Genomic DNA, 26,653 nt, shown 5'->3' with positions numbered 1-26,653 from the left:
GGTGCATTCCTAAAATCCTTGCCATTTCTATCTCTTGATCTAGCCTACTTCAAGGGATATTTATTCATAATTCTGTCATGATTTTATTATCATATTTGACATTCATTTTTGATGAATTATTTCAAATTATGCTTTATTAGGACATTTATTTATTTACCGTAATCAAGCAATTGAGTTCTAGAGTTTTCCAGTCAATACTAACTTAAGGGGATGTGCATGATTGAAAACAATGAATAGTAACAAAAAAGATGTAAAATATAGCAAAACATCTTGTGCCAGAGGCAACTTCAGAGAGCATAAAACTGTCCGAAATCATCAAGATGGGCGCAAAATCCCTTGACTTAATGCCTAAGAGAAAACAGGTTTTCAGAAAGACAAAGAGAATGAAGTTGATCTGAATTTGAAGGGACAGATGTTGTTTCATTAGACAGGCACAGTGACAAAGAAGACATGCCTCTTGCGACCCACAAGATGACATTGTTTAAGTCAGGGGTCCTCAACCACCGGGCCATAGACTGGTACCGATCCATGGCATGCCAGAAACCAGGGTGTGCAAACAAGGGAAGCCCCATCTGTGGGATGCAGGCAGCATGCAAAACCACACCCCCTCCGGTCCGTGGAAAAACCTTCTCTTCAGGGAACCGGTCCTTGGTGCCCAAAAGTTTTGGGGGCACTCTGGTTTAAGTGACTAGACCTGGATCATGGCCACCCTAACAGAACTTTTAGCCAGGTAGAAGTAAGGAAAGGAGGAAAGTCCCTCAAATGACCTGGCTATGTACCATGAAAGTCTTTATAGGTATTAACCAGCACCTTGAATTTATTTGCTTATTTTTTAATCAAATTTGTATGGCCGCTCATCTCACAAAATGTGACTTTGTACTATGAAGATATAAATCAACAAACCTACGTAAACTGTTATTATTAAAAAGTTTTTTTAAAAAAAACATAAAGCATATAGAGATTAGATGTTAACAACAATAATGGAACCACCTCAACATTCCACTGATGCCCTCGGATCCCCAGGCCCGATTACATGGCCAGGTCTTAGAAACCTCTGGGAAACAATTAATGATGGATCCAACTTTACTTTGTGTAGGAAAATGTTCCATAAGGCAGATGCCACAACGGAGAAGGCGTGCCTCCTGGGACCTGCCAAATCCTCAACTTATGACCATGACTGAGCCCAAAATTTTTGTTGCTAAGTAAATCAGTTGTTAAGTGAGTTTTGTCCCCATTTTATGACCTTTCTGGCCATAGTTGTTAAGTGAATCACTGCAGTTATTAGGTTAGTGACACAGTTGTTAAGTGAATATGGCTTCCCTATTGACTTTATTTATTTATTTATTTATTAAATTTTTATACCGCCCTTCTCCTGAAGGACTCAGGATGGTGTACAGGGCAATAAATATCAGAATATAAATACAAAAGTTAAAAAAGAAGTTAAAAAGAATTAAATAATTATGCCCAATATAATACAATAATTAAAACTATGTTAAAATTAGATCCAACCCTAAACCCATCAAACCAGGCCAGATTGTTCAAATAGATACGTTTTTAAATCGCGCCGGAAGGAGCGAAGGTCGGGGGCCATCCGGAGCTCGACCGGCAAGCGGTTCCATAGGTCTGGCGCGCCCACAGAGAACGCCCTCCCCCTGGGGGCCACCAATCAACATTCTCTGATCGGAGGCACCCTGAGGAGGCCCACTCTGTGAGAGCGCACTGGACGGAGGGAGGGACTTTGCATGTGAGAAGTCCAAAAAAAAGATGATCACGTGATCCAGGGACACTCCAACCGTCATAAATATGAATCAGTTGCTGAGCATCTGAATTTTGATTATCTAACCATGAGGCTGCTGTAATGGTCGTAACTGTGTTCAAAATGTTTAAAAATCACTTTTTTTAAGTGCCATTGTAACTTCGAATGGTCACTAAAAGAACTGTTGTAAGTCGAGGACTACCTGTATAATTCTCTAACAGACAGGATGAGCAGCAAGCCTCTTCTGCCAAATATGATGGGAACCACCATAGGCAGATGTAATCGGGGACAGACAGTCCCTCAAATCACTCAGTTCCATGCCGTGAAGTAGGTTAAAGATAAAAACAGCACCTTCAATTGGGCCCACAAACAGTTTGGCAACCAATGCAGCTTGTGGAGCAGAGGTGTAACATGTTCTAGAAGCACACATAACTGCTCGCACAGCTGTATTTTGCACCAGCTGAATTTTTTAGACATCCCATATAGGGTACCATGAATTGTACCCAGAAACCAATGCAACACTCTTAAATACTAGTTTTATGAGAACAGTGAGATGCAGCCATAACTACTCAAGCTACTCCATCTGGACCAGATACAGCTTTCGAGTGGTCTTCAAGGGCAGCCTTATGTAGAGTGTATCACATTTAACCCAAATGACAGGTGACTCTGGCATGGATAACCTTGAGTATGGTGTCAAGGTTCCGACTGACGAACCCAATGAAGTAAGCATAGCTGAGATGACCCAATCTCTAATACAAAACTTTATTGAGCAAATCATTTCAGCAGAGATGAAAGGAAAACCAGCTCTGGTTAATTGGTGCCTAAATCAATATAATAAAAGTACAGAATCTCCCTCCCCCCAAATAGTGCAGGTCACATTATCCAATAAGGGGTCAGACAATTGTTACGAAAGAGTGTTTCAGTTCTCAATAAGCATTTCTTGGATGACCTTGGTTTCCAAGGCTTGGCAGTCTGATGTCTGAATCCTGCATTCCATTCTCACCCCCCTCCCCACAACATCTGTAGGCAAGCTAAGAAGCAGGTGATAAATGAAAGCAGCGTAGGCATATAGCCTCCTAATTGAAAAATAGGAGGAGCTGGTCCCCAAGATAAATTTGTGCCAGGGTTCTTAAGTCACAACTGCCACCTGCTCTTTGACCAGGAACCATGAGTCCCACCTAGAAGGAATTGTGTCTGGGTAGAGCGATTCCATCCATAACCATAGGCAGAAATTCTCTGTATCCAGATGGCCCAAAAATACACAGCTGCTCAGTCTTATCAGAGCTGAGTCTGAGGCTGCTCTTCTCACATAGCTTCAAGACACTGAAAGAGAATCTCATTGAGGTTGCTTGGTAGACCAAAGATTAAGACATATACCGTATTTTCCGGCGTATAAGATGACTTTTTAAGCCATGAAAATCACCTCAAAAGTTGGGGGGTCGTCTTATACGCCAGAAAAAAACCTTCGGATCTTTTCTCTTTTCTGCTGGGTGGCGGGATCGCTGGGTGAATGGAGGTAGGCATGGCGACCCGTGGTAAAGCGGCTGACGGCGAACGGATGATGGAGGGCAAACTCTCGTCAGCTTCTGGGGCGGCTACTGCAGCTGCTGCCGTTGCTCTCTCTAGGACTGGCTGTGCTAGCGCCTCCAATGCTGGCTGACAGGTCCCTGATGAGAGGAGCGGGACTAGCCCGCGCCCGTCATCTCGGGCAGCCGCTGCCGGGGGTGACTTTGTCGTCCTTCCCCAGCGACAGGAAGTTTTCTCGAGTCCCTTGCCGCCGCCACAGAAACATGACTCCCGCTCGGCTGGAGCCCTGGGCTGAATGGAGGCAGGCGATGGCGACCCGTGGTTAAGCGGCTGACGGCGAACGGGTGATGGAAGGCAAACTCTCATCAGCTCCTGGGGTGGCTACCGCAGCCACCGCCGTTGCTCTCTCTAGTACTGGCCATGCTGGCGCCTCCAATGCTTGGCTGTCAGGTCCCCGACGAGAGGATGGGCAGGCGGTCCCCAGAGGTGCCCCGCTCAACCGTAGGAAGGGAGAGCCTTTGCTCCCGCCAAGGCACCGCCTGACTCGCGCTGACCAGAAGAATTGCTTGCCCGGTCACGGAGTGCGGAACTGAGAGCAGCAGCACAGAGACATGTATACTTGCGTACAGACATTCACACCTTTCTCCAAGCATTTTTAATAAGTCACAATTTTAAAAGAGTGTATTTATTTGCTGCTTTATTAAACATTCTTATGCTTTGTATAAACTTTGATTATACATCATCCCTGAACCCTATCCTGCAATATGCAATATAAAGTACTATAGGAATATTCTCTCTCTCTCTCTCTCTCTCTCTCTCTCTCTCTCTCTCTCTCTCTCTCTCTCTCTCTCTCTCTCTCTCTCTCTCTCTGTATTACTTGTCACTTCCAAGTTAATAGCTTCGTGTAGAGCAGGTTACAGTAGACAAGTCGTAGCCAAGGCATGAGAGTCTTATGTCATTATCTGAATAAGATCTGAATTGGAGTAAGAACTATGTAGGAATGAAGTTAAAGCAAGTCAGGCTCCACTTCTGGTAACTTCACAAATATGCCTGTGAGATTTTCTTGGCAATAGATGAGCTTGGTTTGCCATTACATTCCTCTAGGAAGCTATTTTCCAGATGTCCAAATTTAGTCTCCATTTGTAGGATTTCTGGTAATCTCTCATCCAGCACTAACTATATCTGAATATGCTTAACCTTTCAATATCAACCAGGATTGGTTCAGTGCTGCAGTTGCACTACATTAAAAGTCTCTAATTAAAAGGAAGAAATAGCACAGGATGGGGGAGATTTGAAAGCAGCTGCCAGTCAAAGTAAGTTCAAGTCTGGGCCAAAACATCTCATCTTGTATAAAACTGTTTCTTCTGCACTTGTGTAGCTTTAATGGCTCCCAGTTTGCCAGGGAATCAATTGCTTGTCATTGTTCACAAGTCCTATGCAAAGCAAATTTCATGAAATACTCTTTTTTTTAAAAAAAACATTTAAATAAAGCAGCTGGTTTGCATAGTAAAAAGAAAAGCCTATATAATATTCCCTCCCACCTCTCTCTCTCTCTCTCTTAAATCAAAATCTATTTCTCACCATGTGGTAAATGAACGTTCTGCTTTGCAAATAACTTCATACAAAATAACAGCTTGAAGCACGTAGTAGTCACTTGAGTTTCCTGTTGTTTGTTGATGCTGATGTTATAATAGCTGTATTTCCCTTGTTTGCTCTTGCCTAGCTACAGTGATGTAGGTAATTAATGGGATTATTGAGTGATTTTTTAATTTGCCTCATGTTTGTTTTGGCCCTGGAAAGATATGAATGTAAAGGAAATAAGAACATTCCAATTTGCGAAGAAAAACATATTTTGACTTCAGTTTGCCTATATCCTCAAAAGCCTACATCTCGAAAATTGAGCTAAAAACGGATATCCCCATGGAGGAATAACCTGTTAAACAAAAGCCATTAGACTCTTTTTTTCCATTTTATTATGCCAGCTTTCAGATCGTGATAGAATATGCTTGAACATTATCTCGGCTACCCATTGATTGCAAATCCAGATTAAAATGTTGCATTTATTATATACGCTGTATAAAAATGATCAGGAGAAAAAGAGGTTATCACTTGTTGGTATGGAACATGCAGGAGGGCTTGATTAGTTATTCATCTGTTTGCCAGAATGTTTAATAATATACTTAATCGGGCCAGGTAAAAATCTACCGGTTGCATACATAAAACTTGCTAAGTTTGGGATATGTTGACCATTGTTACTTTTTTCTGACTTGCTTTCTGTGACGCAACTGTTTTGGACAGTTTATGGTTTGATGTATTCTCCAGATGCAGAAAATAGGTTAATGCACAACCATGCTGAGCTCATTGTTGAATACAACCCATGTGTCATTCCTGGGCTGCTGGAGTCCAGTTGTGTTCTATTCTGACTGTTGTAGAATAGAGTTGGATCAGATGGCTCTTCATTCAGGAATTGGGATAGAACCTTGACAATCTGAATTGACCAGCCTGAAGTCAAAAGATACAGTATAAATAATACACTGCTCAGACTGACAAATGATCCATCACAGCCGTTTGGAGTAGGTGTTGATGGGGGGGGCGGGGGGGGGAGAAAATTGTGTTCTTTGTCACCCCAAAAAAGAGGGGCCTAGGAAGCAATCTCTCCCTCTCAACCTATATCAATGCAAACCGCTCTTAAAGGGAGGATGAGAACCCCTTTCCTTGGTGGACTTTGCAAGGTGCAACTCTTCCTTCCAGAACTGGCCCAGAAGGCTGGGAGCAAGGAGCAGAAGGATTGATATTGTTGCAAATCTATATTATTATTAGATACTACAGGTAGATTTTTTAATTGGGTTTTAAATTGTGTACAGGGTTAATTTAATATTTTTTAATATGGTTTTAACTTTTGTATGTTGGATTTTTTAATTCCCTGTAAACCGCCCTGAGTCCTCAGGGAAAGGGCGGTATACAAATGCAACTAAATAAATAAATAAATAAATAGATTGTCTAGACTAACAGGGTAAGAGTTTGACAGACAGACTGAGCAGCCGTCAAGCTGGTCTTGATTTCTAGTGAAAACATGCCTGTAGTTTTGTTGACGGTATTATGGAAGTGGATTGCTTTTGAGATATTGTTTTGATTTCTCAGTCTAGTCTTCAGCTCTGCATCCCCATTATGATGAAAACCAGACATATCATAGATTGTTAATTCGATGCAAATAACAATACTTTAGGATTGAGTTTGCTTGTATTACCCCATCTTCATTTAGAATACATGGCTTTTAATCAGTGTCTAAAGGTTCAGTCATGGTAACTGAACCAAGCTTGGTTAATCTGAGATGTTTTGTTGCTAATCCAAGCAACTTCATCGATCAGCGTGGTTAACTACTTTTGGCTGTAATTGTCTTTTGAGGTAGTAAGTGTTAGTTACTTAATTCATTTGAATGGACATTTCATTGGTGGCTGTGCCTATTGTGAAGCAAAGAGACAATAGCCAACTGAGATGGAGCTAAGGCTAATGGCTTTTAGGGTGATCTCATTTAATGACCATACATTCAGTGACCATTCAAACGTATGATGGCACTGAATGAGTTGTACTCATGACCACTCATTGGAGTTCTTCTAATCACAGTATCACCAAATCACATGATCACAATTTCTGAGATTTCCTTCTCGTTTCTCACAAGCAAAGCCAATAGGGCAGCTGGGTGGAAGTCATGTGAGGTCCTCACTTAACAGGCTGCATGACCCTTACTTAACAATGGAAACCAAGATTGCCATAACTGCCATCACCAAGTAAAGCCTTTGTGTGACATTACACTTTATGACTGTGTTGCTTAGTGATGGCAATTCCTGCCCCGATTTGCCATCCTTAATGGAGGATTATCTGTAATAGGCTAATTCAGTGCTTCTCAATATTTTCTTCACCACAAACCCCCTTTAAATAATTTTTCTGGCCACGGACTATAGCCATGAACCCCCAAGACTTAACTCAAGATTTAAATCATAACATTTCTTCAAGCATTCACAGGCCCTCTATGACTACATCGTGGCCCCCAGAGGTCCGAAGACCACAGGTTGAGAACCACTGGGTTAATTCAAGGCCACTCATGGGCTGATACTTTCATGCAAATAAATTCTTTCTTGCAGACACATGCATGCGCTTGTGAAAACCCCAAATTATTCAAAGGATAATCTTAAGGCATTCGGATTTAAGTAAGGAGTGTGATGACCTAGGGTCCTCTAATCCATCAGCCATGAAATCCTATTGGGTGACTTTGCACTAGTCACCTATGGTACGCATGCCACAGGTGGCATGCAGAGCCCTCTCTGTGGGCACGCACGCTGTCGCCCAGTCCTAGGCTTTCAGCTGTGTTTCATAAAACCTTTTCGCTTTAGGCCTCTGCTGCCGTGTGCAAAAGAAAAAAAGAAAAAAAGAAAAAAGGTTCAATCAAATTTCAACTTCTTGCAGGGAAAAAAAAGATCTCGCAAAGTTGGAATTGATTGAACTTTTTAGTCCCACCCAGTCTGCTGTTACCACCGCAGCCACGCCCACCCAATGGGCCAAGCCCACCCAGCACCCGACAATACATAAGTGGGTTTTGGGTTGCAGTTTGGGCACTCGGCTTCTAAAAGGTTCGCCATCAATGCACTAGACAATCTCTCTTGACCCAACTGCCTCACAGGGCGGTGGAAAATAGGCACAAGAAATATACATATGCTTGCTTGAGTTCTAGAACCAAAGGAAGGATGTAAATCTGATAATGACATCCATGTGTATTTATACCTCTGTTATTTTTCTTTCTACCATCTGGCTAGCCCCCACGAGCATCTGTCCTCTGCTGTCTCCAATTCACAAAAACTTAGAGAAAAGCAGTGATAACACTGTCCCCAAGGATATAGTTGCCCTTTTTCATCTGCTTGCCTCCATGCCAAATCCTTGTGATGCTACGTGACTTGTTGGTTCTTTAGTGTGTTCTAGCAGCCTAAACCACAAACAAAAAAGGAGGCGTCCTAAAAATATTGCTTACAGTGGAAAATAATGGAAGATGATTCCCTCTCTGGCTTTACACATACTTCCTCCCTCTTCTGTATAGCCAAGGAATGAAACATCCATCTTTTTCTGGCTGACACACTCTCTTTGCTATGTCACACTGGGGAATTAGTGACAGAACATGGAGCAAGGCCATTAAGGAGTGCAACCATTTGATAGGCTGGAAAGATTGTTTACAAATGTTGCCTTAATAAATAGTTCTGTCTTGCCTGCCTTATTGGCAAGCTCATGGGCTGGAGCTCAGCAATGGATTCCTCACAATTGACTTGGCAAAGCTTGATTAGATTTAAGGACTCAGACCTTGGGCATGGCACAAGACAACTCTTTAGAGCTGTCAAAGAGTAGCACATCAAATTGCAAAACTGTGTCTTGATGTGTGAAATAACCATGTATTTGAAAAGGAGAACTGACCTAGAATTTAATTCAATGTGTAAACGATAGTTGGATTATGTTTCCATGTATGAATTTCTACCTGATCTGAAATTTGAAGTTTATTTTTTTTAAACAAACAAACACCATAATGTTTTCAGTGGTAAGCACAAAACTTTTTTGACTAGACAGAAATTATTGTAACTTTATATTTTGCTTCACATTGTATACTGTGTTGTTTCTTGTATACTAATTTAATTTTAATCATGACCTGAAAATTTAAAATTATAGGGAAATTGTAAGCAAAAGAAACTTTAAAATGACATAGCATGCAAAACCAAACTACAGCACTATTGAAAATTCTTATCAAAAGCTTTGAAAGATTTTTTTTTAGTTTTGTGATATTTGTAAATTTCTGCTTTATTTGGTATTTTATTCTTTTTAATCTCAGTTTTCTTTTTGTTTTCTGGTCATTCTTTTTCCTTTAAAATGTTTTTTTAAAAAAAACAAAAACCCTTTATTAGAAATTATGATGGAAACACTAAAATAATTGGTTGGCATCTGTCATCTTACACTAATGAGCCTTGAACTGGATGAATGTTTAATTTGTTCACATTACTGGCCTCTCTGCTCTGGAAAAGTCTGGCTCTCAAGTCAACTCTCACATTATTTTATTGTTGTTGTTGTTGTTGTTGTTGTTAAATTTATTTGCCACCCATCTGGTTTTGAAATGGCCTCTGGGCAGCTTACAGCATAAAACATTAGAATCAATAAATATTCCTAATCCAATAAAATGACAATTACCTTCAAACTAAAATCATGGTCATAAAATGAGGAAGTGGGGGGAGGCTGGGGAGATGGGATTATGAGTTTCTCCAGGCCAGAACCGGGTGGAAAAGACAGAAGAACTGGAAAGAAAGTCTGCTTGACATAAAATCTATGAAAGATATCTAAAGAGCAAATGGGAAGCCGTTCTTATCATTAGGGAACAAAATTAATGCCTTTATTAGGACTAATTGAAATGTCACAAAAGAAGACAGGTTGTTGATACAGATGATTGACTGAGTAGTGCTAGTATACTTGGTTAATATGTAGTAAATGTTTGTTAATCATCTCCTTAATTCAGTCTTAAAAAGAACAGCAATTCATCCACTGCTCCCAACGTATCCCTTACTTTAGCCAAAATGCTGTATGTTGTCCATATAGCCAACATTTTGTAAATGACACCTCAGATTTCTGCCAAAGGTGGATTACCATTGCTTGATTTATTCACGTAAGCAGCTTAGGGCAGAGATCCCCAACCTTTTGGGCACCAGGGACCAGTTCCATGGAAAGAGGTTTTTCCTTGGACCGGAGGGGGTGTGCTTTGGTGTACTGCTTCATGGATGGGGCTTTGTTTGTGCGGCCCAGTTGCTGGCATGCCACGGCCCATTACTGGACCAGGGACCGGGGGTTGGGGACCCCTGGCTTAGAGAACAGATAATATAATTAAAGCACAATATTTCATAGTTCTTAAAAGTACCGACAAAATTCATATTTACAATGTGAAATCCATCCTAAGTGTATAATAATTGGAATAGGGGTTGGAATAATTAGAATAGGATTAGAAGTAATGAGATATGGGAAGATCTACCAGTTGAGTAATAATTAAAAGACTGACTATTTTTCTGAACTGCCTGAATTTTTCCATGCATTTGTTTCCACTCTCTTTTGGCTCAGCCTTATTTCTAACATAATCCAAACCTCTTGGGATAAATTATGGGGGGAACTTTTATAATTTATAGGCTAGAAATATTGGACTGATGGGCCTCTGAAATTACATAGATTATCTAAGACTTGAAGTAACTGCGGATTCAATCACTTTATGAAGCCTTGGGTAAAGGTCCAAAAGGACAGATGTATGGAGCATCTAATTCCCATGGCAATAATCAAAGTGAGACCTTCCTTTAATCCAAGGACAATTAATATACCGTTTGACAGAATCTTTTGGCATGCTCATCTAAAGCTAGAATCTTTGAAGCTACATCATTTTCAGGAGAATAGCTGAACTTGGAAAGCCAAGGACACTTGGAACTTGGAACTTTCTGGGGATTAAACCTGATGTAGTGGCAACTGTCCGATCAACTGTTCCAACGATAGAATTCAACTTCTAAATTATTTTATTCTTCCCAACATTTTTTGGATGGCAGCCACTACTTTTTTTTTCTAATAGCCCAAATTCCTTTATACTTTCCAGCAGGAAAAATGCAAGCAAGCCAACCATCAACAGCTGCTTGTTTGCCTTTTCCTTGTTACCATTCAAAAAAAAAACCCAACAACAACTAAGTAGGCAGTACTTTCTAACCAACACAGATCCACCCTTTGGAGATGACCCAGGATTCTCCTTTTGGTCAAGAAAAATAAGTAGACCCTCAAGTCAGTTTGACTGTCTTCCTCTTATTCCTTTTTCTCTCATGCACTTTTCTTTCAATCACTTGATTCAGAACTGGACCTCCAGTTCCAGCATCTTGGAACACAATCTGCCGACAACACAGACATTTGGAAGCAATCCATGGATGAGAGAGACAGATTCTTCTTGCCCTTTAGCTTTTAAAACCAGCAACCCATCCAAATGAATTTATTTAATAAAATTTGTAGGGCCACTCACTCACTCTCACTGATTCTGGGCAACTTACAAAAGTAAAACCCAATATACAAACAATAAAAACAATAATCCCTACCTACCGGCAACAAAAATTAATCAAGTCAGTAAAAGAGCTCCATTCCACTCTGGATTTCTCAGGCCTGTTGGCAAAACCAGGTCTTCAGGGCCTTGTGAAAGAGCATCAAAATGGAGGCCAATCTAATCTCGAGGATGATGTTCCAAAGGGAAGGAGCCACCCTAGAAAAGGCTTTCCTTCTGGGTCCCACCAGATGTACCTCTGTAGGAGACGGCTCTTGCAACTTTCCCTGTCTCCCCACTCTCTTGGGTCGGGTAGATGTGACTGGAAAAAGACAGTCCTTCAGATAACCTGGTCGCAAGCCTTATAAGACATTGTAGGTGACAATCAGCTTCTTGAATTGTACCTGGAAGCAGATCGGCAGCCAGTGCAGCTCCTGCAGGAGAGAGAACACCTTTATACATCTGGGTCTGCACAAAACCAAGCAGGCCACTTCATTTCAAACCAGTTGGAACTTTATATGAAATATCCTCTGCACAGTGATATACGGTGTTTTTTTTAACAGAAAAAGGTGCCAGAATTCACACATGTCATACAACCCACCTTGCCTACCCTATAAGGTTCCATCCAAAAAAGGTGCCGGAACTCCGTTCTGAGCATTCTATGACAAAAAAAGACCACAACAGGCATAATGTCTGCTTTGGCTGTTAAGTCTTGATTTCTGACACGTCTGATTGCCTTAGTTTTTGAAATCCCTGCTTTTTCTGTCATCAAACTCCACAAATAATATTGAACGAAAGATACTTGTTGGTATTCACCCGGTTCCTTACGTTGGCATTTGAATTCGTGCAAAAAAACAAATTGTGTCCTTTAAAAGGACAAGTAACCTATGCATGCTGGCGCTACTTTGATCTCCATTCAAATTCTGATTGTTCAAGCAGTTGCAAAATGCCTTGCTATAATTAGGAGGGCTGCCTGAATGTCTGCTATGAGCTGTTATCATGGAAATTTCTGGCATTGGATTATCTTAGATAGACATGGTCTTCCTTACCCTAAAAAAAAAGCTTTTCTGTTTATTTATTTATTTATTTATTTTAATCCCATTTATATCCCGCCCTTCTCCGAAGACTCAGGGCGGCTTACAATCTAAGCACAAATCAAATGTGCTTAGCAATAGCCTTCATTCTATGTATATGCCTGCTTATTATTAGGGCTTTCGTGCCCCCCCCCAAGTGGCATTATTACAAAGTCAGCTTAATTGCCCCCAACAATCTGGGTCCTCATTTTACCTACCTCGGAAGGATGGAAAGCTGAGTCAACCTGGAGCCTGGTGGGACTCGAACCTGCACTAATTGCAGGCAGCTGGTGTTATTTAAGGAGGCATTAGCCCACTGCTCCACCAAGGCTCTTGCAATTTAATGGAAGGAAAAGAATGACACGTGACTGTTATTATTTCAGGATATATATAGATATAGATATAGATATAGATATAGATATAGATATAGATATAGATATAGATATAGATATAGATATAGATATAGATATATAGATATGTGTGTGTGTGTGTGTGTGTGTGTGTGTGTGTGTGTGTGTGTGTGTGTGTGTGTGTTTTCTGAGGTTTTCGCGGGTGTTCGTATGTGGATCTTTGGTTATTCGGGTTTTTCCCCGCGTAGAACTAAAGGTGTAGGGGCGACGTTTCGACGGAATCCCCTACATATATATATATATATGTGTGTGTGTGTGTGTGTGTGTGTGTGTGTGTGTGTGTGTGTGTAGATCTTTGGTCATTCGGGTTTTTTCGCACGTAGAATTGAAGGTATAAGATCTCTATATATATGCTAATTTTATTCATCCAGCTGCTTTTCCTTTGCAGGTATTAGAAGACAGCACAGGCGTTCGGAGGGTGGTGGTCACGCCTCAATCTCCAGAGTGCTACCCTGCTAGTTATCCTTCTGCCATTTCTCCCACTCACCACTTACCACCATACCTCACTCATCATCCTCATTTCATCCATAACTCTCATACAGCTTTCTACCCGCCTGTTACCGGGCCTGGAGATATACCACCTCAGTTTTTTCCTCAGCATCATCTTCCGCCTACCATTTATGGAGAGCAAGGTAAACTCAACTGTAAACATTTCAAATCTAGGTTACATGTTTGCTGCGCTGTCTTAATTGTTGAAACAGGACGGGCACGAGCAGTCCTCAACTTACAACCACAGTTGGGATCAGTGTTTTCATTGCTGAGCGAGACAGGTGTTAAGTGAGTTGTGTCAGATTTTTCTGGGTTGTTGTTTTTTTTCCCCACAGTTGTTGAGCGAATCATTGCCGTTCTTAAGCGGATCGTGTGGTGATTGAGCAAATCCAGCTTCTTCCCATTGACTTTGTCGGAAGCCAGCTGGGAAGGTCACAGATGGCAATCACATGACACCAGGACACTGCAACTTGATTGCCAACATTTATGACGGTTGCCATGTCCCGGGGTTATGTGATCCCTTTGGCCACCTTCTGACCAACAAAGTCAATGGGTAAGTCAGATTCACTCAACAGCCGTGTTGCTAACTTAACAACTGCAGTGATTCCCTTAGCAACTGTGGCTATAAAATGGAGCAAACCTCACTTAACAAGTGTCTCACTTAGCAACAGAAATTGCAAGCTCAGTTCTGCTTGTAAATCAAGGACGATCTGGAAATAAATGCAGATGGAATTTGCATTGGAATCTGAACTGCATCCCTTGATCTTGATTCATTTCAGAAATCATATATGGAATGTCAAGTTACATAACCAGGGAAGATCAGTACAACAAACCCCAGCACAAAAAAATCAAGGACAGACAGATTGATCGCCAGAACCGTTTGAACAGCCCTCCAGCCATCTACAAGAGTCATCCAGTATGTACGACGGTCTACAATGGTACCCTCAAGGCTCAAAACGGGGCCACCAATGGGGCAGGAAGCATGGGAGGCGTAAGTGGAGGAGGGATGCCAATCGTCAAAAAGGCGGAACGCCGAGCAAGAAGCAGCCCCAAGACCAGCGACCAGGATTTGCATGGTAAAACCACCCATCTTTTGCTCCCCCTTTCTTTTCCGTTCTTCTTCTTCTTTTTGCATTTCTTCCTATCGTTTCAGATTTCTGGAAACAACCTAGGAGAAAAATAAAGAAATACAAGGGACCCAGGCCATGTGTAGAAAAGACGTGTGTGTGTGTGCGTGTGTGTGTGCATGCGCAAATATATAAATATGTGTGTTTATGTGTATGTGAATGTGTGTGTGTGTATGTATGTATGTGTATGTATATGTGTATACACACACACACACACGAGTTTGTTAAATCTCAAGTTTTCAAAAGAAAGAGGAAACCATTGTTTCACATAGAAACACAAAGCAGGTCTCTCCAGCTGTTCTTACATGCTACACATTTTAGCAAACATTTTTAGATCAAAACCATACCAGATATGAGACCTGATATATTTATTCTTGTTCTTTTAGGCTGCAATTTTATGTTCCCCAACCTGGGACCACTGAATTTCATCTTCTGAGTCAATGTTTGTTAGACTGCACAATGAAAATAGCTCCAAAGGGATTACCGCCGTTCTTGCTTCCTAACTCACCTTGTCCACAGATGTACTTATCCTAAGTCCTATCACATTCAGCGGCCTTTTTTTAGGTAGACATGGAGTGAATCCCTAACATGATATTTCAGTCAGTTCCCAATTAGTGCTAAAAAAGATTAATTGAAAACATACATGTTGTTTGTTTAAATGTTGGGTGATGCTCATTTTATAAGTATAGTAGTCCTCGCCGTGGTATCACAACTTAGCCCAAAATTTCCATTGCTAAGTCATTGAGTGAGTTTTGCCCCATGTTGTGATCTTTCTTGCCACAGTTGTGAAATGAATCACTGCGGTTGTTAAGTTAGTAGCAAGCAGGGTTGTTACGTGAAACTGGCTTCCCCACTGACTTCCCCAGAAGGCTGGAAAAGGTAGTAGGTAGTTGAATAAACAGAATAAGGCAGGTATGTCAAACTGATGGCCCACGGGCCAGATGCGTCACACCGAAACCGTGTCCACCCCATTGCCTGGAGTCTCCTGTGTTCCTGTTTCATTGCATCCATGTTGGAACCAAATTCTACTGGCTTTTGTCTTTCCTTATAAACAGAGTGTTTATAATGCTTTTTAGCTATAAAGTAATGAATTGCAATGGCTATTCTGACTGTGGAAACATTTTGGAAGGCTGGGGATAAAGGGCTAAACCTAAGCAAAAAGAAAATCAATTCAGTTAATTGCTAGAGTAAGCTGACTGAGTAAAGTCTGGTAATCTCCAAACATGTTCATGAACCAGCACAGGTAGTGATTATCAAATAATACCCAAGTCTTCTTCAAACCAAGTGTGCTATGCAGTTTAAATTCTGACCACGTTGTATAGCAGTGAAAATTAGTTATAATGTACTTCAGCAACAGTGACTTATGACAGTGACAAATTGTGTGAGCTCCCTGTCCTTCAGACTATTTTCTGATGGATGCTGCTTCTTCTGAATTCTAGTCAAGCTGTCTTTGACTTTTGGGGATTGCTTTTGAAATGGACAAATCATAACTAGCAGTAGACTATTGGCACAATAGTGTGTGCAAATCTTCCTTGATTGAGAATATCTCAGTTGTAGAATGGAATCCTTTTGGAGAGAGAGAAAAAGGGAGAGAGAAAAATTGAGGAGACCTTGGTGTTCTCTTGGAGCTCGGTTGCTTTCTTGCAGATGTTCCATTACCAAAACTAGGTAATATCATCGGTACCCTGTTTTGGTATGTCTGCAAGAAACATCTGCAAGAAAACAACCAAGCTCAGAGAGCACCAAGGAACCCTCATTTCAACTCTGAGCTACAAATATTCTCCTTTATTAGAGACAATTGAGCGAGACCAAGTTGAGGCTTGCAACAAAAGTTGATCTATGATCTGCAATATGTGTATGTGTATATGTACTTCATCACCTTCTAAGTCTACACCCACTTCACCTGCAGATGTGATAAGAAAAAGTACTTTGGGACTTTCTTGCCAGCACAAGATAATAGCTTCCCATTTCCAGATAAAACAAACTAAAATGTGAACTGCAGCCTTTTTCATACTACCACCGTCCAAGTGCAATGGATTCCAATCGCTCAAGGAATTTATACCAAGGGGTAAATGCAACAATTGAAAAGGGTTCACTGTTTTATTTGGTAACTCTTGTGCTTCTATAGGCAAATGTAGCCTGAGTCTGAACATGCAGTTGAGGTAAGGGCTTCAGATGTCAGAAGACAGAATTGGGGGACACCATAGTAGAGTAGAAGGGATGCGATGGCTCAGTCGGTTAGGACGCTGAGCTTATGGATCAGAAGGTTGGCAGTTTGGTGGGTTGAATCCCGAGTGCCGCGTAACAGAGTGAGCGCCTGTTACTCGTCCCAGCTTCTGCCAACCTAGCAGTTCGAAAGCACGTAAAAATGCAAGTAGAAAAATAGGGACCACTACGGTGGGTAGGTAACAGCGTCCCATGCGCCTTTGGCGTCCAGTCATGCTGGCCACATGACCACAGAGACGTCCTCAGACAAGCGCTGGCTCTTCGGCTTTGAAACGGAGATGAGCACTGGCCCCTAGAGTTGGAAACGACTAGCACGCATGTGCGGGGGAACCTTTACCTTTACCTTTATAGTAGAGTTGCAATGCTAGGGTTGCCAAGGCCTGAGTGTGTAGTTGCAGTAAGCTGAAACACCTGTGCCTAAGCTCAGTACTTTTGTTTTCCATGGCGATGCCCTGCATGTCAAAACTACAGTGGCATGTCTGTCCTGTCTTCCAATCAGCTGGCCATGTTTGTTGACTTCAGCAAGTAACTTCAGCTGCTGAATTGGAAAAAGGGCAGCACTTTAATTGTTTGCCTTTTTCTTCTTTTGCTTTTCAAGTTGGAAGGGCTAGATCAGGGGTAGGCAAGCTCGGCTCTTTTATGACTCATGGACTTCAACTCCCAGAATTCCTGAGCCAGCTTGGCTGGCTCAGGAATTCTGGGAGTTGAAGTCCATGAGTCATAAAAGAGCCGAGCTTGCCTACCCCTGGGCTAGATAGTCTTCTGCCTTCTTTAAAGAAAACAAGCATCATTGGTTGCTTCAGGTTTACAGCTCACCTCGTGTCTGTAAAGCTGGCTTCTGGAATCCCAGAACAAAGGATCTTTTTGTTTGTTTGTTTGTTTGTTGTTTGCTTGCTTTGTATCCCGTCTTTATTATTTTTACAAATAATTCAGTATGGTGAACGTATCCAACACACCTTCCTCTTCCAATAACAGCAACCCTGTGAGGTGAATATAGCTGAGAGAGAGTGACTGACCCAAACTCATCCAGCTGGCTTTCATGGCTGAGGCAGGACTAGAACTCATGATCTCCCATTTTCTATCCTGGTGCCTTAACCACTAGACCAAAGCGTCCATCTTGTTTTTATAAAATGTAGAATGTTAAGTTTTTCATCCACATACCTTTAATACCCATTTCTGCGCACACCCAGTGGATACCTATACCTTTGCTAATACAACAAAACTATTTTTTTTTTGGCTTTTTCATAAAATATATAGACTTGAATTCTTTCTGTTTCGGCAGAAGAAATAAGTTATTTCTGTAGTGGCAACTGTTCCTATGAGGCTGTCCAAAATGATTTCTATTGTTAGGCTGGTGTGCATTGTTTTTATATTTATAGCCATATTAAAAAAATATTTATAGCCATATTAAAAAAATCATATTGAAATAAAATTCTCTGTTCCTTCTTAGCTTTTTTATTTTGATAGTCTGCCTGAAAACAGAATTGTCCACCCCATTTTCATTCAGTCTTTGTCCGTTCCATATCTTTCAGTTTGACGTAATGATTCTGACATAATGATTCATTTTTGCAACTATCTGCAGGAATATACTAAGTTCTTTGTATGAGAATTGAACTTACCTTTCCATAAATGCCTGCAGGAATTCTATAAATCCTGTTTTTTCCCTTACTATGTGAGGTTTCACCTAAAAAAAAGAATATGTGTCCGTCTTCGTACATATGTATGTGAGAGTGAATTTGTTGGCACATACAGATGGCATTCATCTGATTTTGTAAAAGAGTTTTCTTATTGCAGAGGTAATTAATTTTGATTAGTTTGTTCAATTAATATAAAAATTGTACTGGTTCTGCCCTTTTCTCAAATATGACTTTTAACACAGAGACACACACAGACACACACATACACATACATGTGTGTTACACAAACATATTTATTGGCCATGATTGGTTTTAGCTAGAGTTGGCAATAACAGCTTCTTAAGGAAGGAAATCTGGGCATCATCTATCCATCTGGATGACCTCTTAAATTCAGGGTAATTTCTCTGCAAAAATAAACGTATTTTGCTTTCCGGTCTTCATATATTTGTCCATAAATATTAAAAATATTAAATTGATTCTGCTGCCGATATTTAGCTTATCTATTGACATCTCACTTCTGTGTCAACTAATAATCCAAGCTTAGCACCTGCATTGCAAAAAAAAAAATAGCAATTCCTTTCCTAGAATATGGCAGGAAAAAACTGTCCTCTAGGACAGGGCTTTTCAACCTTTTCACCCATTGTACCCCTTTAGGATATGGCAACATCCGAGTACCACCAGTCGCCTAGCAAAGTGGCAATAACTTGATGACCCCCCCAAAAAAGGAAAAAAGTACAGGTAGTCCTCGACTTACAACAGTTCACTTAGTGACTGTTTTAAGTTAGGATAGCTGGATGTATATAGAGATTCAGGGGAAAAATTTCAAGATTAAATTCTGTAAATTCCAAATAAGTGGATATTCTTCAGGATACCCATTTAGGTGGCTAGGCTATGTAATATTGTCCCTGCCCTTGGTTATTCCCCCAGATTTTGCAGCGAGGGAGGATTTGCATGAAATACTTTTTTAAAACATCAATTGTAGTAAAATTGTCTAACAATTATTAGCAGTCTCTGGAACTGCCATATCTTCTTCCTTGGTCCCCACCCTTTCTCCCTGTTGTATTCAAAAGACTAAAGTTAGCACAGGCTTAGATAAAGAATGGATATCGGTCGCCATGAATGCAATAGTAGAATAAGGGATATGGAAGAACATCAAGCTAATAGGAGGGTCCAGAGGAAACTGGCAGGAGATGAAAAGAACTTGTCCAGGGTGTGACAGGGGCAAACTGGGCAATCATGTTAAACTTTTAATAAAGGAATGTTTTGGGACAAAAATAACTTATTGTAAAGCTGAGCAGTTAGCACAGTTTGCATGTCAGTCTTGTACAGAAAGCGATCCTGTGTTGTGAGTATTTTGCCAATCATGTGGGGAAAGTTCTACTCATGTGTTGGAGACATTTAAATGAGCTTGAAGTAAACAAAGTTAGCGACTTCTATTTTGTGTCCCTGTGGGATCCAGTAAGTACTCATGAAAGCCACTACACCAAATAAAGACCACAGTAATCTTACGCCAAGCATCATCATACATGTTTGCGGGTGCAGGTTATAATTCTGACTAGATATGTGTCAGAATCCATTTATATCATATTCATAAATGGAATGTTTCAAACATATCCCATGGATTCTGCCATCTCCCGAAGAGAAGAGGATAGATGTGTATTGAACCGGCAATAGGCATTTCAAAGGAAAGGAGAAGCCTTTTGAACTGGGGAAACAAAAGGGGGGGCTAGCATCTGGCTTTTGTCACGGAAGACAGCCATAAACAAAATAGGAGAGGAAGGATGGGGGACTGACCAAATGGGGATTAAGGGGGGTTAAACCGGGAACTCTTTATAAGGGTTTACATCGTGGAAATATTAAGTCCTGTCTCGCCTCCTACAACCAAGCATGTCATAGTAAAGATTCCTTTTGGACTAAGATTTGGCTCCAAGAGTTTTGTCTTCCTAAGACGTGGTTTGGGGTGGGTCCTGACAATATGTCAATGGTAATGACATGCCACTTTAGATGGTGAGCCAAAACTTTTTAAAGTCCTTTAATCCAATTTTGGTAACCCTGTTATACAAGTAGTCCCCAACTTGCAACAGTTCATTTAGTGGCCATTCAAAGTTGCAACAGCACTGAAAAAAAAGTGACTTATGACCATTTTTCACACTTACAACCATTCCAGCATCCCCATGGACACATGATCAAAATTCAGAGCCTTGGCAACTGACTCACATTTATGACGGTTGCAGTGTTTCCGGGGTCATGTGATCTCCTTTTATGACCATCTGAGAAGCAAAGTCAATGGGGAAGCCAGATTCATTTAACAACTGTGTTACTAAACAACTGCAGCGCTTCACTTAACAACTGCAGCAAGAAAAGCCATAAAATTGGACAAAATTCACTTAACCCCTCTCTCACTTAACAATAGACATTTTGGCTCGATTGTGGTCGTAAGTCAAGGACTACCACTACATTGCGGAAAAAGCAATGTTTGTCTCTTCTTCACAGCAAAGTGTTATCTGGAAATAAAAAAAATAATATTAGGACCCCTTATCTGTGAACATGTTTCCAAGTCCTATACTTTAAATGAGTATGTTAGGAGTTCTTTGGTGACCTCATGGAACTATTTTATTTGTTCAAGAATTCTTTAACTAAAAGAAGGGGATCTGTTTTTCTCTGTCCTGGCTCTGATTTTAAGATGTTTGGAAGCTCCATATTCTGGGAAATTCTACAGACTTTACAGCTACAGAAGATGAGCACAGCTGAAAAACGCCAAGACATTGAGTGAAGTCAGGTCTCTAGAACATCCACTGGGTCAGCCAGAGAATGCTTTTTCATTAAAAAAAAAAAAAGCAAAAAACCCCGAGGCAATAATTTGGAGCAACTTTGATCAGATAAGTGTGTGTAAGAGGGTGAGGGATTGTGTAGTGTGAGCATCTATTTTTCTGTACTACACCCCTTTCAGGTTATATCACGTTTGGTTCCAACTGCAACACCAGGAAAATCATAAATGGCATCAATTCTGCAGCTCAAATTCTAAACCCTCAAGGAGAAAATTAAAGCAAATGTTTCCACCAAAGATTTCAAATATGATTTTCCATAGCTTATTGGATGGTTCTGCACCATGGCGGCACTTCATTTATAACCTAGAGCCAAATGTGAAATGAGGTTTGAATAGAATCCTGTTGGTTGGCTGTCTTCCCCTTAAATTGACTGGGGAAGTCTTGCCACTGCACCTGTCAGGCTTCTTAGCAGGATACAATGAGCTCATTAGAGCATTATAACCATCAAAGGTCACATATATTGAGTGCACCGGTTTACAGAGAATTACACTAAAAGCCTTTTAACTCCTGGAATAATTAAGATTTTGATAGTAGATAATTATAGCTGAATAGGCAGCTAAATCGTCCAACTGACTAGATTATGCAGGAAATCCAGAACTCCAGCATCTCCAAAAATGTAGAATAGAATAGAGCTGAAAGGGACCTTGGAGGTCTTCTAGTCCAGCCCCATGCTCAAGCAGAAGAACCTATACCATTTCAGACAAGTGACTGTCTCTAGACTCTCCTTAAAAACCTCCAGTGATGGAGCACCCACGATTTCTGAAGGCAAGCTGTTCCTCTGGTTAACTGTGCTCACTGTTAGGAAGTTTCTCCTTAATTCCAGGTCTCTGTTTGGTTTCCAACATTGTTTCTTGTCCTACCCTCTGGTGCTTTGGAGAATAGTTTGATGCCCTCTTCTTTGTGGCAGCTCATCAAATACTGGAATACTGCTATCATGTCACCCTTGTTTCTTCTTTTCTTTAGACTAGCCAAACTCAAGCCCTGCACCCGTTCTTCATATGTTTGATCATCTTAGTTGCTCTTCTCTGAACTTTTTACAAGGTCTCAAAATCTTTTTTGTAGTATGTTGTCCAAAACTGGTTGCAGTATTCCAGGTGTGGTCTTACCACTAGGGTTTTATAAAGCGTTTTATAAATGTGGTGTCTCAGTGGGTTAGGGCGCTGAGCTTGTCGATCAGAAGGTCGGCAGTTTGGCGGGTTGAATCCCGAGTGCCACGTACCAGAGTGAGTGCCTGTTACTCATCCCAGCTTCTGCCAACCTAGCAGTTCGAAAGCACGTAAAAATGCAAGTAGAAAAATAGGGAACACTCCGGTGGGAAGGAAACAGCGTTCCGTGCGCCTTTGGCGTCTAGTCATGCCGGCCACATGACCACGGAGACGTCCTCGGACAAGCGCTGGCTCTTCAGCTTTGAAACGGAGATGAGCACCGGCCCCTAGAGTCAGAAACAACTAGCACGCATGTGCGGGGGAACCTTTACCTTTTTAAGATGATTTTCCAGGCCTTAAATACCTCCAAAGAAAACTAGGAAAGATACTTTCAAAGGTATTTTATTTATTTTTCTTAGTGTTTTCTTTGAACAAACCAGTGTTTTGATTCAGGTAACTTGGCTGTTGTGTCTTTTTTCCCTATAAAAATAATAAAAAAAAGAATCTGCCTTTACCATTTCCAGTTAGATGGCAGTATCTAGCTGACTTTGGCTGATGTCAAAAAGACAGATACAGCAAACCAGGCCAAACCTGATTGTATAAGGATGAGACAGCAACGATAAATCTCAACACAATAGGCTACTCCAGAAAATAATATTTTTTTAAAAAAAATCCTAGAAGAAGGAAATTGTAAACTACTTTTATATTGTTACCAAGAAAACTACATGGTGATGCGAGGAGTCACAAGCTTGACTCAAAAAGGAGATTTTATTTTTTTCCCCCTCTCCAGTTTATTTTAAAGGTAATTAGGAAATAGCACAGCTAAGAATGCTTTGTGGTTCACCACCAAATTTTAGGAGACAGTCCCAATCCAATTAATAGTGGAGAATAAGGATCCTGAGTGGCCGCGGCTCCCTTGCTTGTAACAGTTAACTAAAACAGTTTGTACCAAACCTAAAATCCCCAAAGAAACAGATTACATTTTAAAGTGAACAAAGAAAATGTATGACCATTGGATTGGTTGGCACTTAGCACACATTGGATAAATTCTTGATGTGTTTAGGATACAAGGAGCAGTTTCTGCGGCAGTTGTAAATGTAAGAGCATTTTTTTTAAATGCAAAAATTCAAAACTTGCAGCGTGTGGATTGCTAAAACGAAAACCGAGCAAGCAGTGTACAGTATGACAGTTGCAAAGAAAGTCCACGGTTTAGCTGACATCTGTATGAAATGGCAGCTGGCAGTCTCCTTCTGGATCTCCACAGCAATCTGCAGAGCCAGCTTCTGCGATGTGATTTTGGCAGGCATGTTACTGTCAAACAACAGCCTTATTGCCACACAAGCTGCTGAGGAATGGTGCTTCAGGATCCCTATACATAGCTGGTGCTGAAATGCTCTGGGATTGCCTTCTCCTTGCAGAATAACTACTTGAATACTGTATAAGAGCACCGGAGAGCTTTAGAATCTAACGGCCAGGCTGCTTATGAAAAATACAGAATTTTGACAACCGTTTTATGGAGTTTTAGATTATTGTTCATTTGTACAATAAGAAAATTAACTGCTTGTTGCAAAAAGCCTCTCTTCTTCCCACAGTTGCTTCATCTCCTGTGGTGCTTTAACAGTTCTCCTACACAAATGTTTGTCACAGAGCAATGTGGTCATGATCCAAATATCAGGCTTGTTGTAATAGCAGATGTTGCATCAGTTCTAGAAGTGCCATGGGTACTTAGATGGAATATTTGTATTTATCAAATTTAATTTATACTCCATATTTCCATCACTCATTTTCCCTGTTTTAGAAACAGAGTGACTCACCAATACTGTACAGGGTTCTGGACATGTAAATCAAGGATGAAAGTCTATAATGTGTGAATACAGATCCAGAAAAGAGGCATATTACTGGGTGTTCAAGTAGGATGCTATCCCTATAGCCCAATGTTTTTCAAACTTGGCAACTTTAAACATATAGGGAACATACTGTATAAGGAATGGTTGCTGGAATTGGGTATGTCTAGTTTAATGAAGATAAAGATTAGGGGTGACATGATAGCAGTGTTCCAATATCTCCGGGGCTGCCACAAAGAAGAGGAGTCAAGCTATTCTCCAAAGCACCTGAAAGCAGGACAAGAAGCAATGGATGGAAACTAGTCAAGAAGCAACCTAGAACTAAGGAGAAACTTCCTGACAGTTAGAACAATTAACCAGTGGAACAACCTACCTCCAGAAGCTGTGAATGCTGCAACACTGGAAGTTTTTAAGAAGAGACTGGACAGCCATTTGTCTGAAATGGTATAGGGTTTCCTGCCTGAGCAGGGGATTGAACTAGATGACCTCCAAGGTCCCTTCCAACTACTACTACTACTACTACTACTACTACTACTACTACTACTACTACTTATTATTATTATTATTATTATTATTATTATTATTATTATTATTATTATTATATATTTAGACTTCAACTCCCAGAATTCCTCAGCTAGCATCTGTTGCTGAGTTTGAAAAACATTGTTATAGGTCAACTTAATGCATAATGCTCAGATGCCACAACAGGGTCTTTGGTCTTAGGAAAGTTGTCCCTAAAGGTCATCACTATCCACTTCTCTGGCTTGCTATTGAGGGTGAGTATAGTATTTAAGGATATATCTTTAAGAGAACAACATCATTACCATCACCCAACCGTGTCCCCACCTTGGTTTAAAAAAAAATGCCACAAACAAGCAAAGTGTGAAGGATCTTGCCCTGTTGGGATCCTGCACCCAACTTGACAAGGATGGGGCTCAAGCTCAAAGTTAGCCTGGAGTCACTGCACAACCAAAAAAGAGCTAGGAACAATTCCCCTCCCCCGTTCCTTGGGATCTTACCTGTTTGCCCCCAAGGGAGATTCCTGTATTACAGGCAGAATGTGTGAATCTGATTATTTGCGCCCGACATCCCCAGAGGTATGGCACAGAAATAACACATTGTATCTTGTACTCCAAAAGATAGAGAATTAACTAAGAAGTCTACTTCTAAGTCGTCATCAGCTATTCACCTGTGTTTGACCCAAGACCAGTCTCTGGATCAGGGGTCTTCAAACTATGTCCGTTTATGACTCATGGACTTCATGAGTGCCTGGCTGAGGAATTCTGGGAGTTGAGGTCCATGAGTCATAAAAGGGCTGAGTTTGAAGACCCCTGTTCTGGATCAACACACTCTGTCTTGTACTGCCTCCTTCATGCCCTTTTGTCTTGTACTGCCTCCTTTAGATTTGCCATGGTCATCCCACTGTCATCCGTTTCGTTTTCTTCAGAAGAAAAAAATGCATCCAGAGCTGGGCTGGCAGCTTATTATTTAGTAATAATAATTGCAATACATCTGGACTTGGGTGAATTAATATTTTCCACATAAGGACTGGGGGAGCTGATATGAGAAAATAGGGCTTGAAGGTAGGAGCACTGGATTTGTAGAATAAATCATCCAAATTGCAGAATGCATAGCTCAAAAGCAATGCTAGTAAAAACAATGTGGGGGAAAAATGAACCTCAAGATATTTTTCTTCTTCCCAGCCAGCTCTTCAAGCTGGAGAATACTGTTTCTGAATGAAGATTAAGGCAAAATTATGTACCTTTTATACACATCTTAATGTAAAAAAAAAGAAAGTCCAAATTTAATATTCTTTCTTCCATTTGTTTAACTTTCTTATAAATATTTCCCCACTTAGGATTTGATTTAGTGTAATGTAATGGTTCAGAGACCAAAATAGGAAATTCAGTTGCTTGTTTGCCAGGAATTTAATTACCTGGACAAACTACTGTTCACTTAGCAATTTGTTTCTAACTGCATTATAGAGATAGTAATACAGGTAGTCCTCGACTTAACAAGGACAACTGAGCCCAAAATTTATGTTGCTAAATGAGATATTTGTTAAGTGAATTTGCTCCATTTGAGGACCTTTCTTGCCACAATTGTTAAGTGAACCACTTACGTTGATTATTTTTTTAAAAAAAGTTAGTCACCTGGTTATTAACTTGGGGAATCTGGCTTCCCCATTGACTTTGCTTGCAGAAGCTGATTAGATGACCCTGTCATAAATATGAACTAGTTGACAAGCATCTAAACTTTGATCATGTGGGATGCTACAACAGTCATGAGTGTGAAAAACAGTCATGTCACTTTTTTCAGTGATGCTGTAACTTTGACCGGTCTCTAAATGAACTGTTTGTGAGAGTAACTAAACTAATGCATGTGAAATACTTTAAAACATACTGCTACTATTTATACATTAAAGGTTTCATCTTATTTTTACCACGATCTTTAAACACAGAATGCCTTAACATTTATTATGAAATCTGTTTGCTTTTCTGGAAGGAGGAGGAG

General features: G+C 40.6%; 1 protein-coding gene across 1 annotated transcript in view; it reads left to right on the top strand.

Moving 5' to 3' along the window:
• The window catches only part of FNDC3B (fibronectin type III domain containing 3B), a 316,638-nt gene that overhangs the window by 187,301 nt on the left and 102,684 nt on the right, over positions 1-26,653 (top strand). Inside the window, exons 5-6 of the mRNA XM_083363582.1 lie at positions 13,232-13,475; positions 14,112-14,408. Coding sequence (XP_083219708.1) covers positions 13,232-13,475; positions 14,112-14,408 — 541 coding nt within the window. The remainder of the gene's footprint in view (positions 1-13,231; positions 13,476-14,111; positions 14,409-26,653) is intronic.

The sequence above is a fragment of the Vipera ursinii genome, assembly GCF_947247035.1.
Source record: "Vipera ursinii genome assembly, chromosome: 5".
Classification (NCBI taxonomy): Eukaryota; Metazoa; Chordata; class Lepidosauria; order Squamata; family Viperidae; genus Vipera; species Vipera ursinii.
This window is presented reverse-complemented; position numbering and strand designations above follow the sequence as displayed.